Source organism: Aythya ferina (genome assembly GCF_964211825.1).
Source record: "Aythya ferina genome assembly, chromosome: 5".
NCBI classification, from domain to species: Eukaryota; Metazoa; Chordata; class Aves; order Anseriformes; family Anatidae; genus Aythya; species Aythya ferina.
The window spans coordinates 55,361,621-55,383,072 of NC_140301.1; the positions used below are offsets into that span (position 1 = coordinate 55,361,621).

The 21,452-nt window shown below is 44.0% G+C and overlaps 1 protein-coding gene across 1 annotated transcript in view; it reads left to right on the top strand.

Annotated features, from left to right (window-relative positions):
- Positions 1-15,516: 15,516 nt before the first annotated feature.
- Positions 15,517-21,452, top strand: part of ASPG (asparaginase) — a 45,160-nt gene continuing 39,224 nt past the window's right edge. Inside the window, exon 1 of the mRNA XM_084521842.1 lies at positions 15,517-15,718. Coding sequence (XP_084377968.1) covers positions 15,571-15,718 — 148 coding nt within the window. The 5' untranslated portion in view covers positions 15,517-15,570. The remainder of the gene's footprint in view (positions 15,719-21,452) is intronic.

Sequence of the window (21,452 nt, forward strand, 5' to 3'; positions counted from 1 at the left end):
TGTGATTCCTTTGTGAAAGTGAATGACATTGATGGGACAACTCAGCTATTAGATTTGCCTTTCTGGACAGCACAGTCCAGACCTGCAAGACTCTCTTTCTGTCATCCCCTTTTTCATTAAAGCAAAAAAAAAAAAAAAGAAAAAAAAAGGGGGCAAAGAAAAAACCACCACCAACAACAATGCTTACAAACTCAAAACCTGTGTTTTGTTCGTTTGTTGTAAATAATCATTTTGTTGAGCTACTGAAAGTGTTGAAATAGAACTTTCTCTTCCAAGAATGTAAGTTTGTTTTGCCACCCTGTTAGGTAATAATCTGTTACTTGATGCATTTCAGAGAAATGCATCTGTTGCAACACTCAGAGCACCCAAATTTTTTTTCTGCTACTGTCAGCATCGTTTATTTAGGTTTGGGTGTTATTCCTCTGTATTCTTTAAATTGTTTCTGTGGAACTGGTTCCTAGTCATCCATCCTCCACCAGTCTGTTTGTGCAATGAGTCATTTGTATGCTATCTTACTATTTATTTCAGACCACTTCTGCAATCCAGGAAGATCATTCGGAATTATGTATCCCATCATAAAAAAGTGATTATCAGATGTGTGCAGATAACAAGATACAGTCTTGATTTTCAAATAGGTTATATTTCATTTGGAAATACTAATTAAAAAAACAAACACAAAACACACCTGCAAATAAATAACACTACATGATTTTATTTTTTAGTTGGAAAGGAACACTACCAATTTTTCTTGCCAAAAATGTTTTCAAAAGTTGATTATTCTGAAAAACAAAGTGTTGAGATTCTGAACAACTCTAGTAATCATACTCAAATTGAACTTTAATTCTGGTAAAGGGAATGTGTGTTGTATTATTCCTTTAGAAGTCAGAGCTTTAAATTTTGTGAATTGGGTCTGTGGTCTCTGATCAGAGATATGAGAGACAGCATTATATAACGTATATAAGGTACTATTCACAATTTTATGGATTATTTGATTGTATCTGAGCACCTACAGGACAGACAAAATCATACGTTCTTTCTAGGACGAGTCCCACAAAACCTAAAATGATCTCACTGTAGGTAGAGTTTTTAACTAATTAATTCTTTCCCTGTGTCTTTTCCTAGATTACTCTGAGTAGCATTGTAAAGGGAAAAATACAGTGATTAAAACCCTCTGAGATCTGTGCTAGAAACAAATGAATAAAATGAAGTATGTTCTGTGATTATGATACGTAATTAGAACTAGTTGTAAAATTTTCATTCTTCGGGAGAAAAAAAAAAAGGTTTCTTGCAGGAGAACCAAAATACTTGTTAATATGGAAAGATTTGCAGTGGATATCCTAGTCAGGATCGCAGTGAGGGCTGCAATGACAGCATCACCATGGGTGCCTACTGTAGGCCACCTCCTACAGTAGGTGGGAGGGAAGACCCCCTACAGCTGCTGGGAGGACAACGTGGAGGGAGGGGACAAAGCTATCCAGGAGTCTTTATGGATGTCAGGGCAATACCTTTTAGATACAGTCTGGCAGAAGATAAATGCTGAATGTGTTTTGCTTTTTACTCTAGCTGTAACCTTACGCCTGATGTGCTTCTACTTGCCTCTGATAAGTAAAGCAATACAATTGCATTTTAGGTGCATTGTTTCATACTAAGACAGCTCTTACTTAAAACAACAGAAGTAGTTTAAGAAGCGTTAAGCAGCACAGCCTTCAACTCATCCTATTCTCCAGCAACTTTTGTAAAGTGAAGGTGTCAATCCAATGGACTCCTCTTCCAACATAAACTGTCCTGTTTGATTTCTTTTTAGAAAGAAACCTCACGAATGAAGGCATGTTTTCTTTTTCAAATAGATGGTGAGAATATGGAAAAAAAAAAAAAAAAAAAAAGACAGGCCAACCCCAAGTTCTTACCTGTACCAGCAGTTGTGCAAGCAAGGATGTCAGATCTGTGAAATGGCAGTGTATAAATGTCATTTCTGTTAGAATAGAATACTAAGTGACAGAAATTGGAAGTGTAAGAAATGGCTCGGACTATCCCCTATAATATATTTTATCTTGAAATTGGGTTAAAGTTTATTCAAAAGCTGCAGCACAGGGTACAAACTAAGTGCGTATGAACCAGAGCCAAAAAAAAACGCTCAACTCACCACTTTTATAGAGGAAGCGTGTTCTTCCTTTGGCTTACTGGATAACTCAGGCACTTGAGCTAGATGTTTTGCCCCACCAGTATCCATGCAGCAACTCGTTCTCGGCTCTGTGCCTCTCAGCAGTTGTTGTCCTACTTCCTCATTGTCTTTAGCCCCTTTGCCAGTTTTGCTCTGGAGTTGGCCAGTGGTGAGGAACATCGTGACTACAGACTTGAAGACCTAGCCTCTTTCCTTGAGAACATCTTCAGCCTCCTCATCCTCGACCTCCCACACCTGGTCCTCCATTCCCATAGCTAACATCCTCATCTTGGTTGAAGTTGTTGGAAGGGTTGGACTTTGTGCTTAGGGACATGGTTTAGTGGGTGACATTGGTAGCAGGGTGCTCGTTGGACCAGGTGATCTTGGAGGTCTTTTCCTACCTTAATGATTCTGTGATTCTCTGATCTCCCACAGTCTGCCAGCTGTGTATCTCTAGCTTTTTTTCTGTAACATAGCGCTGTTACCACTCTTTTCGTCATACCTCCCCAGCTCCTTTCTGTGTCAAACTGCCCTCTAATCTGAACATCAACTATTTTTATCTAGACCCTAAACCCTAAAAAACTGAAAAGCAAGCACAGACTGTGAGAAGAACTCAATGAGAGCTGTCCTGCAGAGAAGGATTTGAGGGTTCTGATGGATCGAAAAGCTCAACATGAGCCAACAGTGTGCACTCTGCAGCCCAGAAGGTGTCACGTTAAGGGGTGTAGCTGATTAACCGTTATGGGCCTGGTTGGATTCAGGGTACTGAGCTATCAGAATCACAGATTTCACCAATAACGCATTAACTGTCTGGGGTCCGGTCAGATATTCACCAGTAATGGATTAACCATCTGGGGTCTGATCGGATTCAGAACACTGAACTATCACAGTCATGGATTCACCAATAATGTATAACCACCATTACTTTAGTTGCACTTAATGAGAGCTATAACAATGCAATCAACTGTGATTTATTACAGCAACAGGTACACAGGTTCTTTGGATTGCCAGCGATAGCGACTGTCTGCAAAAGCAAGCTAGCATGCATGAAATACATAGGTGTTACAGGTGCATAGCCTAGAAATAAATGCATTAAAAGGAACAAAGATTCTAGAAAGATTTATAATCAAGTGTTCAAATCTCGCCCAAAGGCATCCCAATGGGGGGGGATGAGAGGCTCAGCCCGTCGACTGATCCCAGGAGTCAGGAGGTCCTAAGGATGTTGTATTCTCCACTGACATTCCCTCTCTCTTAGGCCAGTTGATATTATTTTCTATCTTTTAGGTGGAGCTTGAGTGACTCTAGTCAAGCATATCTTAGTTATGATTGGTGAAAAGTTCTCCTGTCTCTGTTTAAAGTAATAGGCTCCGAGAAATTCAGGGCGCATGCTCGGTGAGGGGTGGTCACACCTTGGAGGCGGGTAGCTTTTGGGATGGAGGTGTGTTTTGGTATTATAATGATATTGTAATGAGTAAAAAGTACACTAGGATACAGCATTTGTCAAAACATGACAGGTCCTTGGCTCAGGGTGGCAAAAAGTGCAGCTTATCGGTCTCGGTGTGCACAAGAACAAGAGTCCTCACCTGGTTACAGAGCCTCGCCGTGGTGCCTCCACTCCATGCTCCATACTGTTCCTTAGAGCTAGCACCCCAAGTTTCCCCAGCGCGATAGCATCTAAGGTTGGAAACCTAGGGAACGCTCGGGTAATGCAGCTATGCCCTACCCTGAAAGCCTCTTCAATGCTGTACATTTTCTTTAAGTTTTATTTTCCTAGTTACTTCAGGTAATTACACCACAGAAGGCCAACTGCATCCTGGGCTGCATCAAGAGAGGAGTGGCCAGCAGGGTGAGGGAGGTGGTTGCCCCCCTCTGCTCTGCCCTTGTGAGGCCCCAGTTGCAGTCCTGAGTCCAGGTCTGGAGACCCCAGCACGAGAAGGATGTGGAGCTGTTAGAGTGGGTGCAGAGGAGGGCCAGAAAGATGATCAAGGGGCTGGAGAACCTCTCCTGTGAAGACAGGCTGAGAGAGCTGTGGCTGTTCAGCATGAAGAAGAGAAGACCAGTTCATTTACACCAATGCAGGCAGCATGGGCAACAAACAGGATGGTATTGTGCAGCAGGCAGTCTGTGACCTGGTCTCCATCACTGAACCGTGGTGGGACCACTGCCGTGAGTGGAGTGATGCAATGGATGGCTACGAGCTCTTCAGAGGGGATAGGCAGCTAAGGAGGGGTGGTGGTGTTAGTAAAACTGCAACCTTGGACTTTCGGAGGGCAGACTTTGAATTGTTCTGGACTCTGGTAGGGAGGATCCCTTGGGAGTCAGCCCTGAAGGGCAGAGCAGTGCAGCAAGGCCAGACAAGGCCAGATGCTTCTCAAGAAGGAAGTCTTCAAGGCGTAGGAGCAGGCTGTCCCCACGTGCTGTAAGATGAGCCAGCGGGGAAGAAGACCTACTGAACAGGGAACTTCTGCTGAGTGTCTCGGAGAAAAAGATTATGTCCAGTGGAAGGAGAGGCTGGCAACTTGGGGAGAGTACAAGGAAGTTGCCAGCATATGCAGAGAAAAAATCAGGAAGGCCAAATTCCAGTACGAGCTCAACCTGGCCACTATGATCAAGGATAACAAAAAATGTTTTTATAAATACATTAACAGCAAGAGGAGGGCCAAGGAGAATCTCCATCCTTTACTGGACGCAGGGGGGAACATGACTACTGAGGATGAGGAAAAGCCTGAGGTTCTTAATGCCTTCTTTGCCTCTGTCTTTACTAGCCAGACCACTTATCCTCAGAGTTCTCAGCCTCCCGACCTGGAAGTCTGGAACAAGGAGCAGAAGAAACCCCCCACAGTTCAGGTGGAAACAGTTAGAGACCTGCTGCTCCACCTGGGCTGTCACAAGTCCATGGGGCCAGATGGAATCCACCCAAGGGTGATGAGGGAGCTGGTGGATGTGATTGCTGGGCTGCTTTCCATCGTCTATCAGCAGTCATGGTCATCCAGAGAGGTTACAGATGACTGGAGACTTGATAATGTGGCAGCCATCTATAAGAAGGGCCATAAGGAGGACCTGCGGAACTACAGGCCTGTCAGCCTGACCTCAGTGCCAGGAAAGGTGATGGAAAAGGTCATCTTGAATGCAATCACGCAATGTATGTGGGACCGCCAGGGGATTGGGGCTAGTCAGCATGGGTTCATGAAAGGCCTGACCAACCTCATCTCCTTCTATGACCAGGTGACCCGCCTGGTGGACGAGGGAAAGGCTGTTCGTTTAGTCCACCTAGATTCTGCAAGGCCTTTGATGTGGTCTCCCACAGCATTCTCCTGGAGAAGCTGTTGGCCCATGGCTTGGACAGGTACATACCTTGCTGGCTTAAAAACTGGCTGGATGGCCGAGCCCAGAGAGTGGCAGTGAACAGAGTGACATCCAGCTGATGGCTGGTCACCAGTGGTTGTTCCCCAGGGGTCGGTGTTGGGGCCTGTCCTCTTTAATATCTTTATTGATGATTTGGATGAGGGAATTGAGTGCACCATCTGTAAGTTTGCAGATGACATCAAGTTTGGAGGTAGTGTTGATCTGCTGGGGGGTAGGAAGGCCCTGCAGAGGGACATGGACAGGATGAGTTGATGGGCAGAGGCCAATGGGATGAGGTTCAACATGGCTAAGGGCCGGGTCCTGCACTTTGGCCACAACCAACCCATGCAGCCCTACAGGCTTGGGGCAGAGTGGCTGGAAAGCTGTGCAGAGGAAAAGGATCTGGGGGTGCTGGTTGATGCTCACCTGGACGCGAGCCAACAGTGTGCCCAGGTGGCCAAGAAGGCCAATGATGTCCTGGCTTGTGTCAGGAATAGTGCAGCCAGCAGGACCAGGGAGGTGTTTGTTCCCCTGTACTCTGCTCTGGTGAGGCCGCACCTTGAGTACTGTGTTGAGATTTGAGCCCCTCATTGCAAGAAGGACATCAAGACCCTGGAGGGTGTCCAGCAAAGGGCAATAAAGCTGGTGAGGGGCCTGGAGCACAAGTCCTGTGAGGAGCGTCTCAGGGACCTGGTGCTGTTTAGTCTGGAGAAGAGGAGGCTCAGGGGAGACCTCATTGCTCTCTACAGCTGCCTGAAAGGAAGGTGTGGGGAGCTGGTGATAGGACTAGAGGGAATGGCCTCCAGTTGTGCCAGGGGAGGTTCAGGTTGGGAATGAGGAGACATTTCTGCTCAGAAAGAGCGGTCAGGCATTGGGACGGGTTGCCCAGGGAGGTGGTGGAGTCACCATCCCTGGGGGTGTTAAAGGAGAGGTTGGACGTGGTGCTTAGGGACGTGGGTGGCATTGGTGGTAGGGGGATGGTTGGAGCAGATGATCATGGAGGTCTCTTCCAACCTTAATGATTCTGTGATTCTGTGATATCTGAACGGAAGTCCATATCCTACTTCTGCTGAGGAATGACTGTTACTTGCTTCAATTGAACACCCAGAGTATAATTTTACATTATGTGCAGTTTCATATGGAGTGAATGATGTGAAATGTGTTCACATAGTTTCACTGGTGAAGACTGTGATTGTTGTGTTACTGCTGCATTTTTGGAATATCCCAAGGCTACAGAGTAAGTTGGAATGGTACACGATGCTGCATTACCCTGGTCCTGAAAATGTTGCAGTCGCAGACAAAGTGATATTCAAGTACTTAAGCAGTGCCTTAGATTTCAGTTTGCCACTGATCACTGAAAGCCTGCTTGATTGGTAGGTGTTGCAGCAAAGGTTCATTTGAAACATGATTATTAATGTCCTTCTTAGATGGTTTTCATACATTTCATGATGTGAGGAAATAAACCATTTAACTAACTGGAAGATACATGCGTCTTATGATGTTAATGCAAGTAATACATTTTTAAAATGATGTTGTAGGTGAGGTATGTATGCTACTAAATAATACCTTTTTAAACTTTTGTGCAGGCACTTTGGGCTTTAGCCTGTGTTTGCAAGTAAAATAGGCAACTCTAATATGTATGGAAGAAGTGTGAAATATTTAAGCTTCTTTAGAGTCACTAGATTATTGCAAGACACAGAAGGCAAACTAGTGCTCTTTCAGTTTTCGTCTTAAAATAGGGACTACTCCATTATTAGCATGCGTGTTAAATCCCAAAATATTTGGGATTAATCTCTGCATCCATGTTAATAAATTAGTTTTGATATAATATTATTTTGTTTTGAGATACTTCCCTCACTACAAGTAAAATATTGCTACTTCACTACATTACTACTTACATATTCATTTTCCAACTCAATAAATGTTTAAGTATGTAAAATATATTTTTAGAGTTTGAAATGTACACCAGTAAAAAAACAAATCCTACTCTAAGCTGCATGTTACAAATCAGTGTACTGTGTTATTTATCAGAAAAAGCTAACCTAAATACATGAAAAATCTCCATTTACTGTTATTTTTTACTGAGGAAAAGCTGTCATGAAATTCTTGTTTCTTTAATTTGTTGATAGTTGCTTACACAAGAAAAAAGCCTTGTGGTGGTCTGTTAAGTACTGTATTGTAGCAGTGTTCTTTGCGTGTCTGTTCAGGATTTGAAGGTTAGGGTGGTTTCTTATTTTTTCCTAATCGTGCATCTTCAGGTCATGTTAACAGGTTGGTTGGCTGGTACCTGACTGGTAGAAACCTGGAACAGTCTGGCTGTGATGGCAGGAACTCCTTCCAGCTAGTGAGTGTCACTGTACTCTTTCTGATACCTTGCATACAGAATAATTGAATACTCCTTTCCAATTTAAAATAACACTTCGCTATTCAGATTCCAAAATTCCCTGCTTTAAACTCATAACAAACTTGGAAAGCATTTCTACTAAGTCATCCAAGGCCATTATTCTTCTCTTCTGTTTGCAGAAAGAAAAGAAAATATATTTAAATGTAGCCTTGCTAACTAAATTTTCAGAGAGGCTTTTCTTTCTTCCAGGCTTACATTCTAAGACTCTCTGGGCCTTTTGTTGAATTACTAAAAGTGTTAATAAACCCTTATTGGAAGGGAAGGTTCTAAGTTTGCTTTGTTTACCCTGTTAGGTAATAATCTGTTACTTGTGGCATTTCAGAGAAATGCATCTGTTGCAACACTCAGAGCACCCAAATTTTTTTTCTGCTACTGTCAGCATCGTTTATTTAGGTTTGGGTGTTATTCCTCTGTATTCTTTAAATTGTTTCTGTGGAACTGGTTCCTAGTCATCCATCCTCCACCAGTCTGTTTGTGCAATGAGTCATTTGTATGCTATCTTACTATTTATTTCAGACCACTTCTGCAATCCAGGAAGATCATTCGGAATTATGTATCCCATCATAAAAAAGTGATTATCAGATGTGTGCAGATAACAAGATACAGTCTTGATTTTCAAATAGGTTATATTTCATTTGGAAATACTAATTAAAAAAACAAACACAAAACACACCTGCAAATAAATAACACTACATGATTTTATTTTTTAGTTGGAAAGGAACACTACCAATTTTTCTTGCCAAAAATGTTTTCAAAAGTTGATTATTCTGAAAAACGAAGTGTTGAGATTCTGAACAACTCTAGTAATCATATTCAAATTGAACTTTAATTCTGGTAAAGGGAATGTGTGTTGTATTATTCCTTTAGAAGTCAGAGCTTTAAATTTTGTGAATTGGGTCTGTGGTCTCTGATCAGAGATATGAGAGACAGCATTATATAACGTATATAAGGTACTATTCACAATTTTATGGATTATTTGATTGTATCTGAGCACCTACAGGACAGACAAAATCATACGTTCTTTCTAGGACGAGTCCCACAAAACCTAAAATGATCTCACTGTAGGTAGAGTTTTTAACTAATTAATTCTTTCCCTGTGTCTTTTCCTAGATTACTCTGAGTAGCATTGTAAAGGGAAAAATACAGTGATTAAAACCCTCTGAGATCTGTGCTAGAAACAAATGAATAAAATGAAGTATGTTCTGTGATTATGATACATAATTAGAACTAGCTGTAGAATTTTCATTCTGGAAAAAAAAAGGTTTCTTGCAGGAGAACCAAAATACTTGTTAATATGGAAAGTTTTGCAGTGGATATACGCATAGCTAAATCCCAGCAGCTGGAATGATTAAGTGGTTAACTTCTGTCAGTCATCATTGCAGTTTTGTTTTCAATAGCCAACAGTTTATAGGCTATTGTTACATACAACATATACAATTCTCTGCACTGAAAGATGGGTGAGTGAATATTGAAAAATGACAAGATTATGTAATGATAAGCATCTATTCTAAGTGATGGGACAGATGTAATTTATTATATTAGGAAGGGAATAAATTATTTCTGCTCTCCAGAAAAACAAGAGAGTATCTGGGATTCTTTTTTTTCCCAGTCAGATTTCTCAAGGAATTTAGAGTTCAGGCTGGAGTTTTGTAGCCATCATTGTAAATGTTGGTTCCCACCCTTAGCCTTTTGCTCCTGTCTACTCTTGCCACATCTTACTGTTCAATATAAAAACTAGTGCTCCTAAGCTGATTTAGGAAACTTGTCCAGGTTGAAAACACTTTGCACTTCAACCTTTTTTCTCCACAATTACTTTTTAATCCTCACTGATTTTGATTACCATTTAGTGTTCAGCCACCTGGACAGCTTTACATAAACTGATGTGGGATGTGAATGAACAGGCTGGGGTCAAGTGGAAGCTCCAAAAACTGCTTAATCAAGCTCTGATCCTAAAGGAGCCGTGACTTAAGGGACAAAATCTGTGTAACTACGGAGAGTGGAGGGAAAAGTTCAGCTGCAAAATAAAGAAAAGGAGGCTGAGATAATAGAGAACCAACAATAAATAGGAGTACCAGCTACTTGTTTAACACAGATAAATGACTAGTCCTCTTCACAAGATAGCTGTTGCATTAGCCCTTTTTAAACCCCCTTTTTTTTTTTTTTTAATTCATTTTTTTATTAGGGGGTCTGTGGTTACTTTGCAGTGAAAAAGGCTGTCACCTAATACTAGCACTACTCTTGCTTCTTGTCATTTGAGCACAAGCTACATTCCTGATACCCTGGTACTACTCTTAATTAGTGTCTTGTAATGGTTCCAAATTCCGTTGAGAGCTTTGACAAACTCAACTTCGAAGGTATTGGTGGAAAGTATTCTTTTAAGTACATAACCCCCCTTGGAAATATGTATTTCATGTGAACTGATCCACGCAATGCGTTGATAGAGGCTCTTTCACAACAAGGAGGAAGATGAGGGCAGTGGCTGGCTTTACAGTCTGTGTGAAGGGCTGACTTGGCTGCACAGCACCCTGTAGATCAGGCTTACAGGCTGGTTGAGAGCTTTCTAGTCAGGATCACAGTGAGGGCTGCAATGACAACATCACCATGGGTGCCTACTGTAGGCCACCTCTTGAAGGGAGGGAAGACCCCCTACAGGTGCTGGGAGGACAACGTGGAGGGAGGGGACAAAGCTATCCAGGAGACGTTGTGGATGTCAGGGCAATTTTTTTTGGACACAGTCTGGCAGGAGGTAGATACTGAATGTGTTTTGCTTTACTCTAGCTGTAATCTTACGCCTGATGTGCTTCTACTTGCCTCTGATAAGTAAAGCAATACAATTGCATTTTAGGTGCATCGTTTTCATACTAAGACAGCTCTTACTTAAAACAACAGAAGTAGTTTAAGAAGCGTTAAGCAGCACAGCCTTCAACTCATCCTATTCTCCAGCAACTTTTGTAAAGTGAAGGTGTCAATCCAATGGACTCCTCTTCCAACATAAACTGTCCTGTTTGATTTCTTTTTAGAAAAACTCACGAATGAAGGCATCTTCACTTATACTAGAGGAGCCAGAACTATGCATTAATGTTTTCAACCATATTATTGATTTCTAAGAATAAAGATGGTGAGAATATGAAAAAAAATAATTAAAAAAAGAAGCCAACCCCAAGTTCTTACCTGTACCAGCAGTTGTGCAAGCAAGGATGTCAGATCTGTGAAATGGCAGTGTATAAATGTCATCTCTGTTAGAATACTAAGTGACAGAAATTGGAAGTGTAAGAAATGACTCAGACTATCCCACCTATTATATATTTTATCTTGAAATTGGTTTAAAGTTTATTCAAAAGCTGTAGCACAGGGTACAAACTAAGTGCGTATGAACCAGAGCCAAAAAAAAATGCTCAACTCACCACTTTTATAGAGGAAGCGTGTTCTTCCTTTGGCTTACTGGATAACTCAGGCACTTGAGCTAGATGTTTTGCCCCACCAGTATCCATGCAGCAGCTCGTTCTCGGCTCTGTGCCTCTTAGCGGTTGTTGTCCTACTTCCTCATTGTCTTTAGCCCCTTTGCCAGTTTTGCTCTGGAGTTGGCCAGTGGTAAGGAACATTGTGACGACAGACTTGAAGACCTAGCCTCTTTCCTTGAGAACAACTTCAGCCTCCTCATCCTCGACCTCCCACACCTGGTCCTCAAGAGAATCTGCCCTATGCCTCCCGAACATGAGTCTTAGAACCAAAACCGGTACGTGAGGTAGACACCAATACAGGACTTGATGCGGATAATTTTGTTTTATGGCAGATTCACCTGCCCTCCCCCCCCATTCCCATAGCTAACATCCTCATCTTGGTTGAAGTTGTTGGAAGGGTTGGACTTTGTGCTTAGGGACAAAGGGACATGGTTTAGTGGGTGACATTGGTGGCAGGGTGCTGGTTGGACCAGATGATCTTGGAGGTCTTTTCCTACCTTCATGATTCTGTGATTCTCTGATCTCCCACAGTCTGCCAGCTGCGTATCTCCAGCTTTTTTTCTGTAACATAGCGCTGTTACCACTCTTTTCATCACACCTCCCCAGCTCCTTTCCGTGTCAAATTGCCCTCTACTCTGAATGTCAATGATCTTTGCCTAGTTGCTAAGCCCTAAAAGACTGTCCTCAACTTGTATTTAGCTTGGAAACACACTGCTTCCACTTCAGACTTGAAGGAAAGCTTTGTATGTCTGAAAGCTTAGGAAGATACTTATAGAAAGGTATAGGAAAAAATACAGGAACACCTAGTACATTGTCGGTCATAGGTGAAATGTAGATTGGAGCTCATTTAAGCCTAGAATATAGAATAGGGTAAGTTTTCTAATCCCTGTGACGGTAATTCACCACTTTTGCTGTTGTGGTAGAGATTAAAAGTAACAGCTATTTCCCCACCAGTTCAGCTTTGCACATGCTAAGGGACTGGAGGAGCTGCTGGACCAGAAGATACTATGCCATAAACATTTCAGCTTTGCTCCATCTATTTTGATGACACTAGCAATTCCACTACAGTGTTAGCATCGTTGGGTATTGGCAATAATACTGCTTCTGGTTCTCAGGGAGCACTGAAATGAGGTCTGTGAGTTTATCTTGTCACTGTTTCCTAAATCTTTTTTTTTTTTTTTTTTTTTTTTTTTTCTTCTCTGCATCAAGAAATAAAGTATCCCTGCAGCATGGGAAAGATCCTTTCAGGGATCCTCGTATTCAGATCCTGGCAATAACCCCTCTTTGCAGATATGGCTACTGACAGCAGAGAGATGATTGTTATCATAAAACAGACAAATCTGCAGATCAGTTAGCATCTGAGGGTGAAGTAATAAGCTTCATCTTCCTCTTTGTTCTTGTTTATTCTAAGGAGTCCCTGCTCCACAGAAAGAGGTGGTATCTTCATATGCGCCACCTGGGCAGGCTTGTGAAGTGGGCCCACATCAATCTAATGAGATTCAACAAGTCCAAATGCAAGGTGCTGCACCTGGGCTGGGTCAATCCTGGATGTGAGCATAGACTGGGAGAAGAACTCATTGAGAGCAGCCCTGCAGAGAAAGACTTGAGGGTTCTGATGGATCAAAAGCTCAACATGAGCCAGCAGTGCGTGCTTGCAGCCCAGAAGGCCGGCTGCATCAAGAGAGGAGTGGCCAGCAGGGCGAGGGAGGTGGTTGCCCCCCTCTGCTCTGCCCTTGTGAGGCCCCAGTTGCAGTCCTGAGTCCAGGTCTGGAGACCCCAGCACGAGAAGGATGTGGAGCTGTTAGAGTGGGTGCAGAGGAGGGCCAGAAAGATGATCAAGGGGCTGGAGAACCTCTCCTGTGAAGACAGGCTGAGAGAGCTGTGGCTGTTCAGCATGAAGAAGAGAAGACAAGTTCATTTACACCAATGCAGGCAGCATGGGCAGCAAACAGGATGGTATTGTGCAGCAGGCAGTCTGTGACCTGGTCTCCATCACTGAACCGTGGTGGGACCACTGCCGTGAGTGGAGTGATGCAATGGATGGCTACGAGCTCTTCAGAGGGGATAGGCAGCTAAGGAGGGGTGGTGGCATTAGTAAAACTGCGACCTTGAACTTTCGGAGGGCAGACTTTGAATTGTTCTGGACTCTGGTAGGGAGGATCCCTTGGGAGTCAGCCAGGAAGGGCAGAGCAGTGCAGCAAGGCCAGACAAGGCCAGATGCTTCTCAAGAAGGAAGTCTTCAAGGCGTAGGAGCAGGCTGTCCCCACGTGCTGTAAGATGAGCCAGCGGGGAAGAAGGCTGATGTGGCTGAACAGGGAACTTCTCCTGTGAAGTCAGGCTGAGAGAGCTGTGGCTGTTCAGCGTGAAGAGAAGGCTCTGGGGTGACCTCATTGCAATCTTTCAGTACTTGTAGGGGAGTTATAAAAAAGATGGAAAACAACTCTTTGCTCAATCAGATATTGACAGAATGTGGGGGAATGTTTTTAAACTAAAAGTAGGGAGATTTAAATTAGAGATTAGGAGAAAATTCTTTACTCAGAGTATGATGAGGCACTGGAACAGGTTGCCCAGAGAGGTTGTCAATGCCCCATCCCTGGAGATGTTCAAGACTGGGTTAGATGAGGCCTTGAGTAACCTGATCTAGTGGGTGGCATCTCTGCCTATGGCAGGGGTGTTGGAACTGGGTTATCTTTGAGGTACAAACCAGGCAATTCTAAGGTTCTATGAACAGATTCTAGTACTCAAGTGTACAATTTAGTGAAAGGGTATGAGCTCAGATAAATGACTTTGTGGGCTGCTATTACTAGGGCATACCTCAAAACTGAACTGCATAAGTGGAATATGTAGGAATGCTAGATTTAATTAAAGAGAGAAATCTGGAAAGGCTGTGGTTTTGCAGGCTTCTGATATGTTACTTGTTCTACTGCTCATATTGTGGTCCATGGAGACCATTCCAAATAACTCTTATCTTTAATGAAATCATTACCGGGCAGTATTGTCCCAGACTCTTTGTTTGTCCTAAGACATGTGTATCAGTAATATCTTTATTGATGATTTGGATGAGGGAATTGAGTGCACCATCTGTAAGTTTGCAGATGACATCAAGTTTGGAGGTAGTGTTGATCTGCTGGGGGGTAGGAAGGCCCTGCAGAGGGACATGGACAGGATGAGTTGATGGGCAGAGGCCAATGGGATGAGGTTCAACATGGCTAAGGGCCGGGTCCTGCACTTTGGCCACAACCAACCCATGCAGCCCTACAGGCTTGGGGCAGAGTGGCTGGAAAGCTGTGCAGAGGAAAAGGATCTGGGGGTGCTGGTTGATGCTTGCCTGGACACAAGCCAGCAGTGAGCCCAGGTGGCCAAGAAGGCCAGCAGCATCCTGGTTGTGTCAGGAATAGTGTACCCGCAAGACCAGGGAGGTGTTTGTTCCCCTGTACTCTGCTCTGGTGAGGTTGCACCTTGAGTACAGTTTTGGGCCCCTCAGTACAAGAAGGATGTGTCCAGACAGGGGCTCTGAAGCTGGTGAGGGGCCTGGAGCACAAGTCCTGTGAGGAGCGTCTCAGGGAACTGGGGTTGTTTAGTCTGGAGAAGAGGAGGCTCAGGGGAGACCTCATTGCTCTCCAAATACCTGAAAGGGAGTTGTGGGGAGCTGGGGGTCGGCCTCTTCTCACAGGTAACCAGTGATAGGACTAGAGGGAATGGCCTCCAGTTGTGGCAGGGGAGGTTCAGGTAGGAAATGAGGAGACATTTCTTCTCAGAAAGAGCAGTCAGGCATTGGGACGGGTTGCCCAGGGTGGTGGTGGAGTCACCATTCTTTGGGGTGTTGTTAAAGGAGAGGTTGGATCTGCTGCTTAGGGACATGGTTTAGTGGGTGACATTGGTAGTAAAGGGATGTTTGGATCAGACGATCTTGGAGTTGTTTCACGATGCTAACTATTCTTTGAAACTGAAGGCGTACAGAGAAGGGGAAGACCCAGGGCTCCTCCCCGCGGGGGTGACCCCCAGCACCCTGCCCCGTCCCCACATCCCCCCAGAGCCCGGCGCGGCCCCACAGCCGCCCTCCCGTCCCCTCAGCGGGGCTCTCCCCGCCTCCCCGCACGCCCCACCCCGGCCGCCGGGGGCGGGAAGGGGCGGCCCCCGCACCGCCCTATAACTCCGCTTGTGGCCGGCCGGGGAGGTAGCGGTTCCTCGCAGCCGGGATGCAGCGAACCCTAGGCAAAGCCCTGACCGCCCCCCAGCCCCAGGAGCGCCCCCCGAGCCCCGCCGGCGGCTGTAAGGCCTCCAGCGAGGCGCGGGTGCTGGTCATCAACACGGGCGGCACCATCGGCATGGTGCAGGACGACAAGGGTGAGGGGGCTGGGGGGGAGCGGGGCGGTGGAGCCCCGGGTACCGGGGAGGTCGCTGGGTGCAGCCCCCCAGGAGGGGATGGAGGTTTTGGGGTGTGTGGTGGAACCAGCCGGGCTCGGTGGGGTGCCCCAGCTGCCCCTTTGGGTGCAATGAGGCTGCCGCTTTTGTAACTAAAACTTTGCTTTCAGCCGCTCTTCCTGGCACGCGTTATAGTTCAGCATCCCGTGTTTTCTCGTAGCTGCTCAGAGCAGCATCAGAAGGATGTTCTCCTCCTGCTAGTCCCGTCTTCCTGTCAGCGGGTTGTTTCGGCAGCCCGGCTGGTAGGTGTCCTGACAGGCAGCTGGTTACAGCAGGTTGTGGCAGAGAGCAGCGTGTCTCCTGAAGCACCAGCCCTTTCTCTTCCCCCTCCCTTCACGCACTGAAAATGAAACCAACGTGATTTTACTAGGCACACGGCCCTTTTTTAGTCCCAGGAGAGTAACCGTCCCAGGCTGTCTGGTGAGCATGTGCCTCGCATTCCTACCAGGAAGAGCGTGGCCTCTCGTGGGTGGCAGCCACGCCAAGGATTTTCAAGTGGTGACCTGAAACACGCAGCTGATGCAAGTGTGGCAGCCAGCATCATCCTGCCAAGTGTCACGCCAAGAAAGATCAGGCACAGCATCTGTGCTTACCTGCCCCCGGGCAGGCTCCTGCTGCTCTCCTTCCAGCTCTTGATTTCCTTCAAGAAATCATTGAAGAGTTGGGGTTTACCTCACTGAGGCAGACTGAGACTTTAGTTGAAGAAAAGGTTAGGCATGCCAGCTCCCCTCCCACAGCTGAGAAGTGCTTGAATCCCAAACTGAAGCCTGAGATGTCTTGATTGACATATTGCCAGGATTTTAACTGAAAGCTTCATAAGTACATGCTTTATATTTTCAGGTGCCCCTAAATATAAATGGGCAGGTGCATGAATGCACCTAACAACCCCTCCAGCCCCAAAAGTGCCATCTAAGTGCTGCTACAACCATACTCAGCAGGCACAGATCCCAAGGGATACCAGGAGCATCAGCTGAGTGACATGTCTGGGGAAAAGAACAGCTTTTGGCCATATCTGACTTCCTGCAGGGCTGCGTATTTACCAGCAATGGCATAAAGGGAAAGGGGGTGATGTATAGTTGGGAGAGATGAGGGTAGCGAGAATGAAAGCAGTTTGATTTAGGTGAACATCCATTCAGTTTTCTTCTTTACTTCATAGGCAGTGGAGCATCCCGGGGCTTACAGAGTCTGTAAGTTTCTAGTTTCAGAAATGAGGGTGCTTCTCTAACCTGCTACAGAATTTCAAACCCTTGGTTGAAATAACATTTTGGTTACTCATTTGTAGGACTAAAACACTTCGGGCTTCACCTCAGAGTTTTATACACTAAATTTGTTTCTAATGCATATCCTGCCTTAGAAGATGGTGGTTGGCTGATCTTTATTGTACAGAAGATGTGTTAAAGGGTTGTTCTGCTTTGTTTTTTTTTTTTTTTTTTTTTTTTATGTCTAATTGCATTTAACCTATCAAATGAGCCTGAAGTATGACAATTCAAAGAAAAATGTCTGCAATTCAGATGACATGTAATCACTTTCCTCTGTCTGTGTTGCATACACTGAAATCACTCCCTACTTCAATTGTCTGCTCCCCAAACTTCTTTTAAAGAAAATAAAAACGACGTCTTGTTCTTTTATAAACAACCTCCATAACCTCTTCTGATCTTGTGTACTTTTTTGATTTTGCTTAACGAGTGTCAATCATTAAAGCATGTGCAAACAACGTAGCAGTTATGATCCAATGACTGGCTACATCCTGATGAGGTTTTCACCCTGCTTTTTGTACACAGATCGAGCAGCAGAGCAGCTGGAGTACCTCTTTAAGAATATTTGGCAGTCCTTAGTGTCCAGGCAGAAACCAGTGAAAGGGCCTGGGAAAGGCAGCGTGCTTAAAAAGTTAAATAAATAAATAAAAAGCAATGCTTGTTTCTTTTATTAACCAATGGACAGAAAGCACCTGTTTACAGCCATACCTTAAACTGTAAGTGTTTTATTTCAAGCAAGGTAAACAGGAGTGGCTTCCTCAAGCACCATGAAACCTTTTATAGCTGCAACTGCTCGAACTGTAGGATGCAAGCTGATTCTACCTAATTTCCATCTAGGCTTACAAGCTTTTCTTTCCACTTGCTGGAGAAGACGTCTGACATGTCTTGGAGTTTTTGAACTTACTGTACGTCTAGAGCCTACCTCTGCAGGAGTCTTTAACAGGCAATAGGTGGTCTCTTTCTGTTTCAGTGAGGTGACAGCTCATTTGCAGACTCTCCCAGCATTCATGTTTTGCTGTCAAATATGCCCTTTCAGTGCATGTTTTAAATTTCTTCCTTCTACTGCCTTTCTCCTACAATAGCTTCTTTTGGGTTATCAATAGTTTAGTTCAGAAAGAATCTTAGCGAGGTTATTGTGACACTAATCCCTGCATTAACACCTTCAGAAAGGTGTTTTCTTCAGGCTCATGTGTGGGCTCTGCTTCATAGCTTTTACCTGAAATAGTGATGGGGGAAAAATACCCCAAAAAACAAGTAGAGCTAAGCTAAATCCCTTTAGGATTGCGTGGAATAGTCTCTCAATTAATTATGTCTTTTCTAGACATAGGAGACTGCCAAAGGACTGACTGCTGTTGTCCAAATGGGCAGTATGCAACGCTTTTCTAAGTGAAACCTTTGCTTTGAAACCTTTACATTGCTTCTGAAAGTGCCTGGCACTGCATAATAAAAATTAAATAAAATAAATTTGTTGGAGAACACTCTGCTGCTCTGACTTTACAAAGCATGTTTTATAGACGTCACTGCTTTGGGGATCTATCACCGTAGATTCATATGCTCTTTGTCTTGATATTCCCATAGGAATAAAACTGGTTTGGTGAAGTCCTTTGTGTGCCTCCAGACAAAGAATTTGTTAGGCTTTGGGGGTGATGCCCTGTAATCTGAAGTACAGTACGCTTCTTCCCCCTAACTGCTGTGGCTTCTTGCATGCAGAGCTGCACAGACACAGTTGGATCAGAATTTTTCAGCTCCCCATTCTCTGCTGCAGCACGGGCTGCAGGATATCTTGATCAGTAAGTAGCTACAGCTGTGTTATCTCTAATAATGGAGTGAATAGCAGAGTCCTTGGTGGCAGACAGAACCATGCTTATTCTCCTCAGCCACAGGTAGGTGTTTGCTGTTCTGCCTCCTTGCATCTGCTTTGTGATGCAAGGCTTGGCCAGCTAGAGAGAGAAGGACAGAAGCTGATGAGAGGTACTTGGAAAAAATGCACATCCTGCTTCTTCTCTGCAAGGGTAAGGTTGTTTCAAATACTTGGTTAATGAGTTTGGCTCATGGAAGATGTTTTCCATGCCTAATAAAGTGGAAGTGTTCTTAAAACAGTTGCATTTGAGTTCCCCTGCCTTTGCTTCTTGAAGCAGAAACCACCATTAAACATGGACACATCTAGGGGACTGTGTAGGTTGTAAGTGGGATGTCTTGGATCCATTTGCAGAATGTCTTAAAAAAAGGTTTAAGTACAGTGCAAGCAGGTACAGAAAAATGGGGTCAGATCTGTGATTAAGAGAAGAGATGAGGAACAGTCACTAATAGGGAAAGGACTTAAGAATGTTAACATACATCAGCTTCCACTTCTTAGGGCAAATACCAAAAACTAAACCATCTAATCCACTGTCGATATTCTGAGCAAGACAAGTATTGGCCAAACAGAAAAATGATCAGGAAACACACAGAAAACACTGTGAAACTGTGTGGGCTGCGCTTCAGAGCCAGAATGACTCTGCGTCCAAGTGCAGCGACCATTGGTGAATAAGCTAGGAACATCTTTAATAGGAATAAGCAGGGATTAGAAGTGAAGGAACAAAACATCCAAAGCGTCAAGCATGTTAAGTATATTTTGTAAAACAAAGTGTTCCGTCAGGAATCCAACCCAAGCCACTCAAGGGCTGTTGCCATTCTGTGAGGAAGCTGGCTATGAAAAGGCTCGCTGCTTCATTTAGGGCAAGCCAGGAAAGAAATTGAGGAGTTCTTAAGGATTTTCCATCACTTGGGAAAGTAAACAGACCCCAAGTAAAGCAGCCGTGCGTGCACTTTAGCTAATGCTACAACTGTTTCTCCATATTTTGGAGTATTTTAAATAACAAACCTGTTGTTTGAAGGTGAAACAAACAAAAATAGATGTGAATTTGTGTGACAATCATGTTTAAACAGATGGAAGAACTAGGCAGTAGAAGAGAATTACCTAGCCTCAAATTATGAATGACTAGAAATAGCAAAAGCTGAATAACGAGGTTGGAGAATTTGTTTGCTGTCTGAACAGGTGGCATAAAGCAGTCACTGAGATTAAACAGAGCGGGACAGTAGTGCCAGTAGAATCTTGAAGTTGGAGAGAAATGCCTTTGGTGGAAACTACCTGAATGAAGCGTGTCTCAGAAAGTCAGATGTAAGAAAAATAGGGTGACTTAGGACTGTGGACCCTAGAGCTTTGGTTGTCCCGCATCAAGCAGGATCCTGGGAGAGTTCTTGGCTCAGGTGAAGGAAAAGTAACGGCAAATGAAAAAATACCTGGAGCACTACAATATAACATCATAATTGAATTATTATAATCTAATTGGAATATTACTGATCCAGAAACTTGTGATGTACTATTGTCACTTAAAGACATGAGGGTTAGTAAAGCCTTAGATATACAAAGTTCTGCCCCACAAAATTTAGACTATAAATGAACATCCCTCTTTTTTCCCAGCTAACCCCAGGAGCTAAAATGCAAAGATGTTGTTTATCCTATCAATATCAGAGCAGTCACAAGTTAGGTTCACAGAGGAACACGGTTCTGTGATACTAATTGTAACATGAAAAATTTAGGTGCCTCTCTGTCTATCAGAGAGCAGCATGTGGCTTCTGTTTCAAATAGCCATTTGCAGCCAGAACACCTGCAGATCCAGCAAACCCTAAATGAATTTAGGCTGATTTCAGCCCCAGCCATCTTCAGAGCTACTGCCACAGAGCAGAAGACAACATCAGGAGCTCCTGAACAGAGGTTAAGATGCGTCCATGCTTCCACTTACTTTTCTTCAGCAATTTATGCACCTCCTCTGCCTGTTGTCAACTACGGTATTCAGTCCTAAACCTGCTGGTGGAGAGCACCTGTCCCAGACAGAGGGATAGAGAACTTAGCACTTAAGACCCTTCTGGGAAACTAATGTTTCTCTGTTTTTATAAATACTGATCTTTGTCTGTATCCGTCAATACCCAATACCTCCTGGGGTTTTGTTTTAGCTTTCTGTTTTATTTTTTCCCCTCTATGCAAATACTAGTGCTGTTGACAGTGAGACATAATGTGCAGCTTTCCAGTAGAGTCATGCCAGTAGCTTGCTGCTTGTGTCAACACATCTGTAAGCTAAGAGGCTTAGGCAAAAATATCACAGCTTCCTAGTACAAAATAATGTTCAGGGTTTTGTAAATACCCTGCCACTGGATAGGGAATAGCTGCGGCAAATGTAAGAGATTTGTAACTTTTTGCTATCAGTATTTCTGCACAAACATCAATTTCAAATAGGTAACACATAAATATTTGATACGGAGGAGATTAGTAATGTTATTTCTCCTAAATGAAGGTTTTATTTACTTAAAGCCATGAAAGGAATAACTGCACAGAGATGTATTGATTATATTGCTTTCAC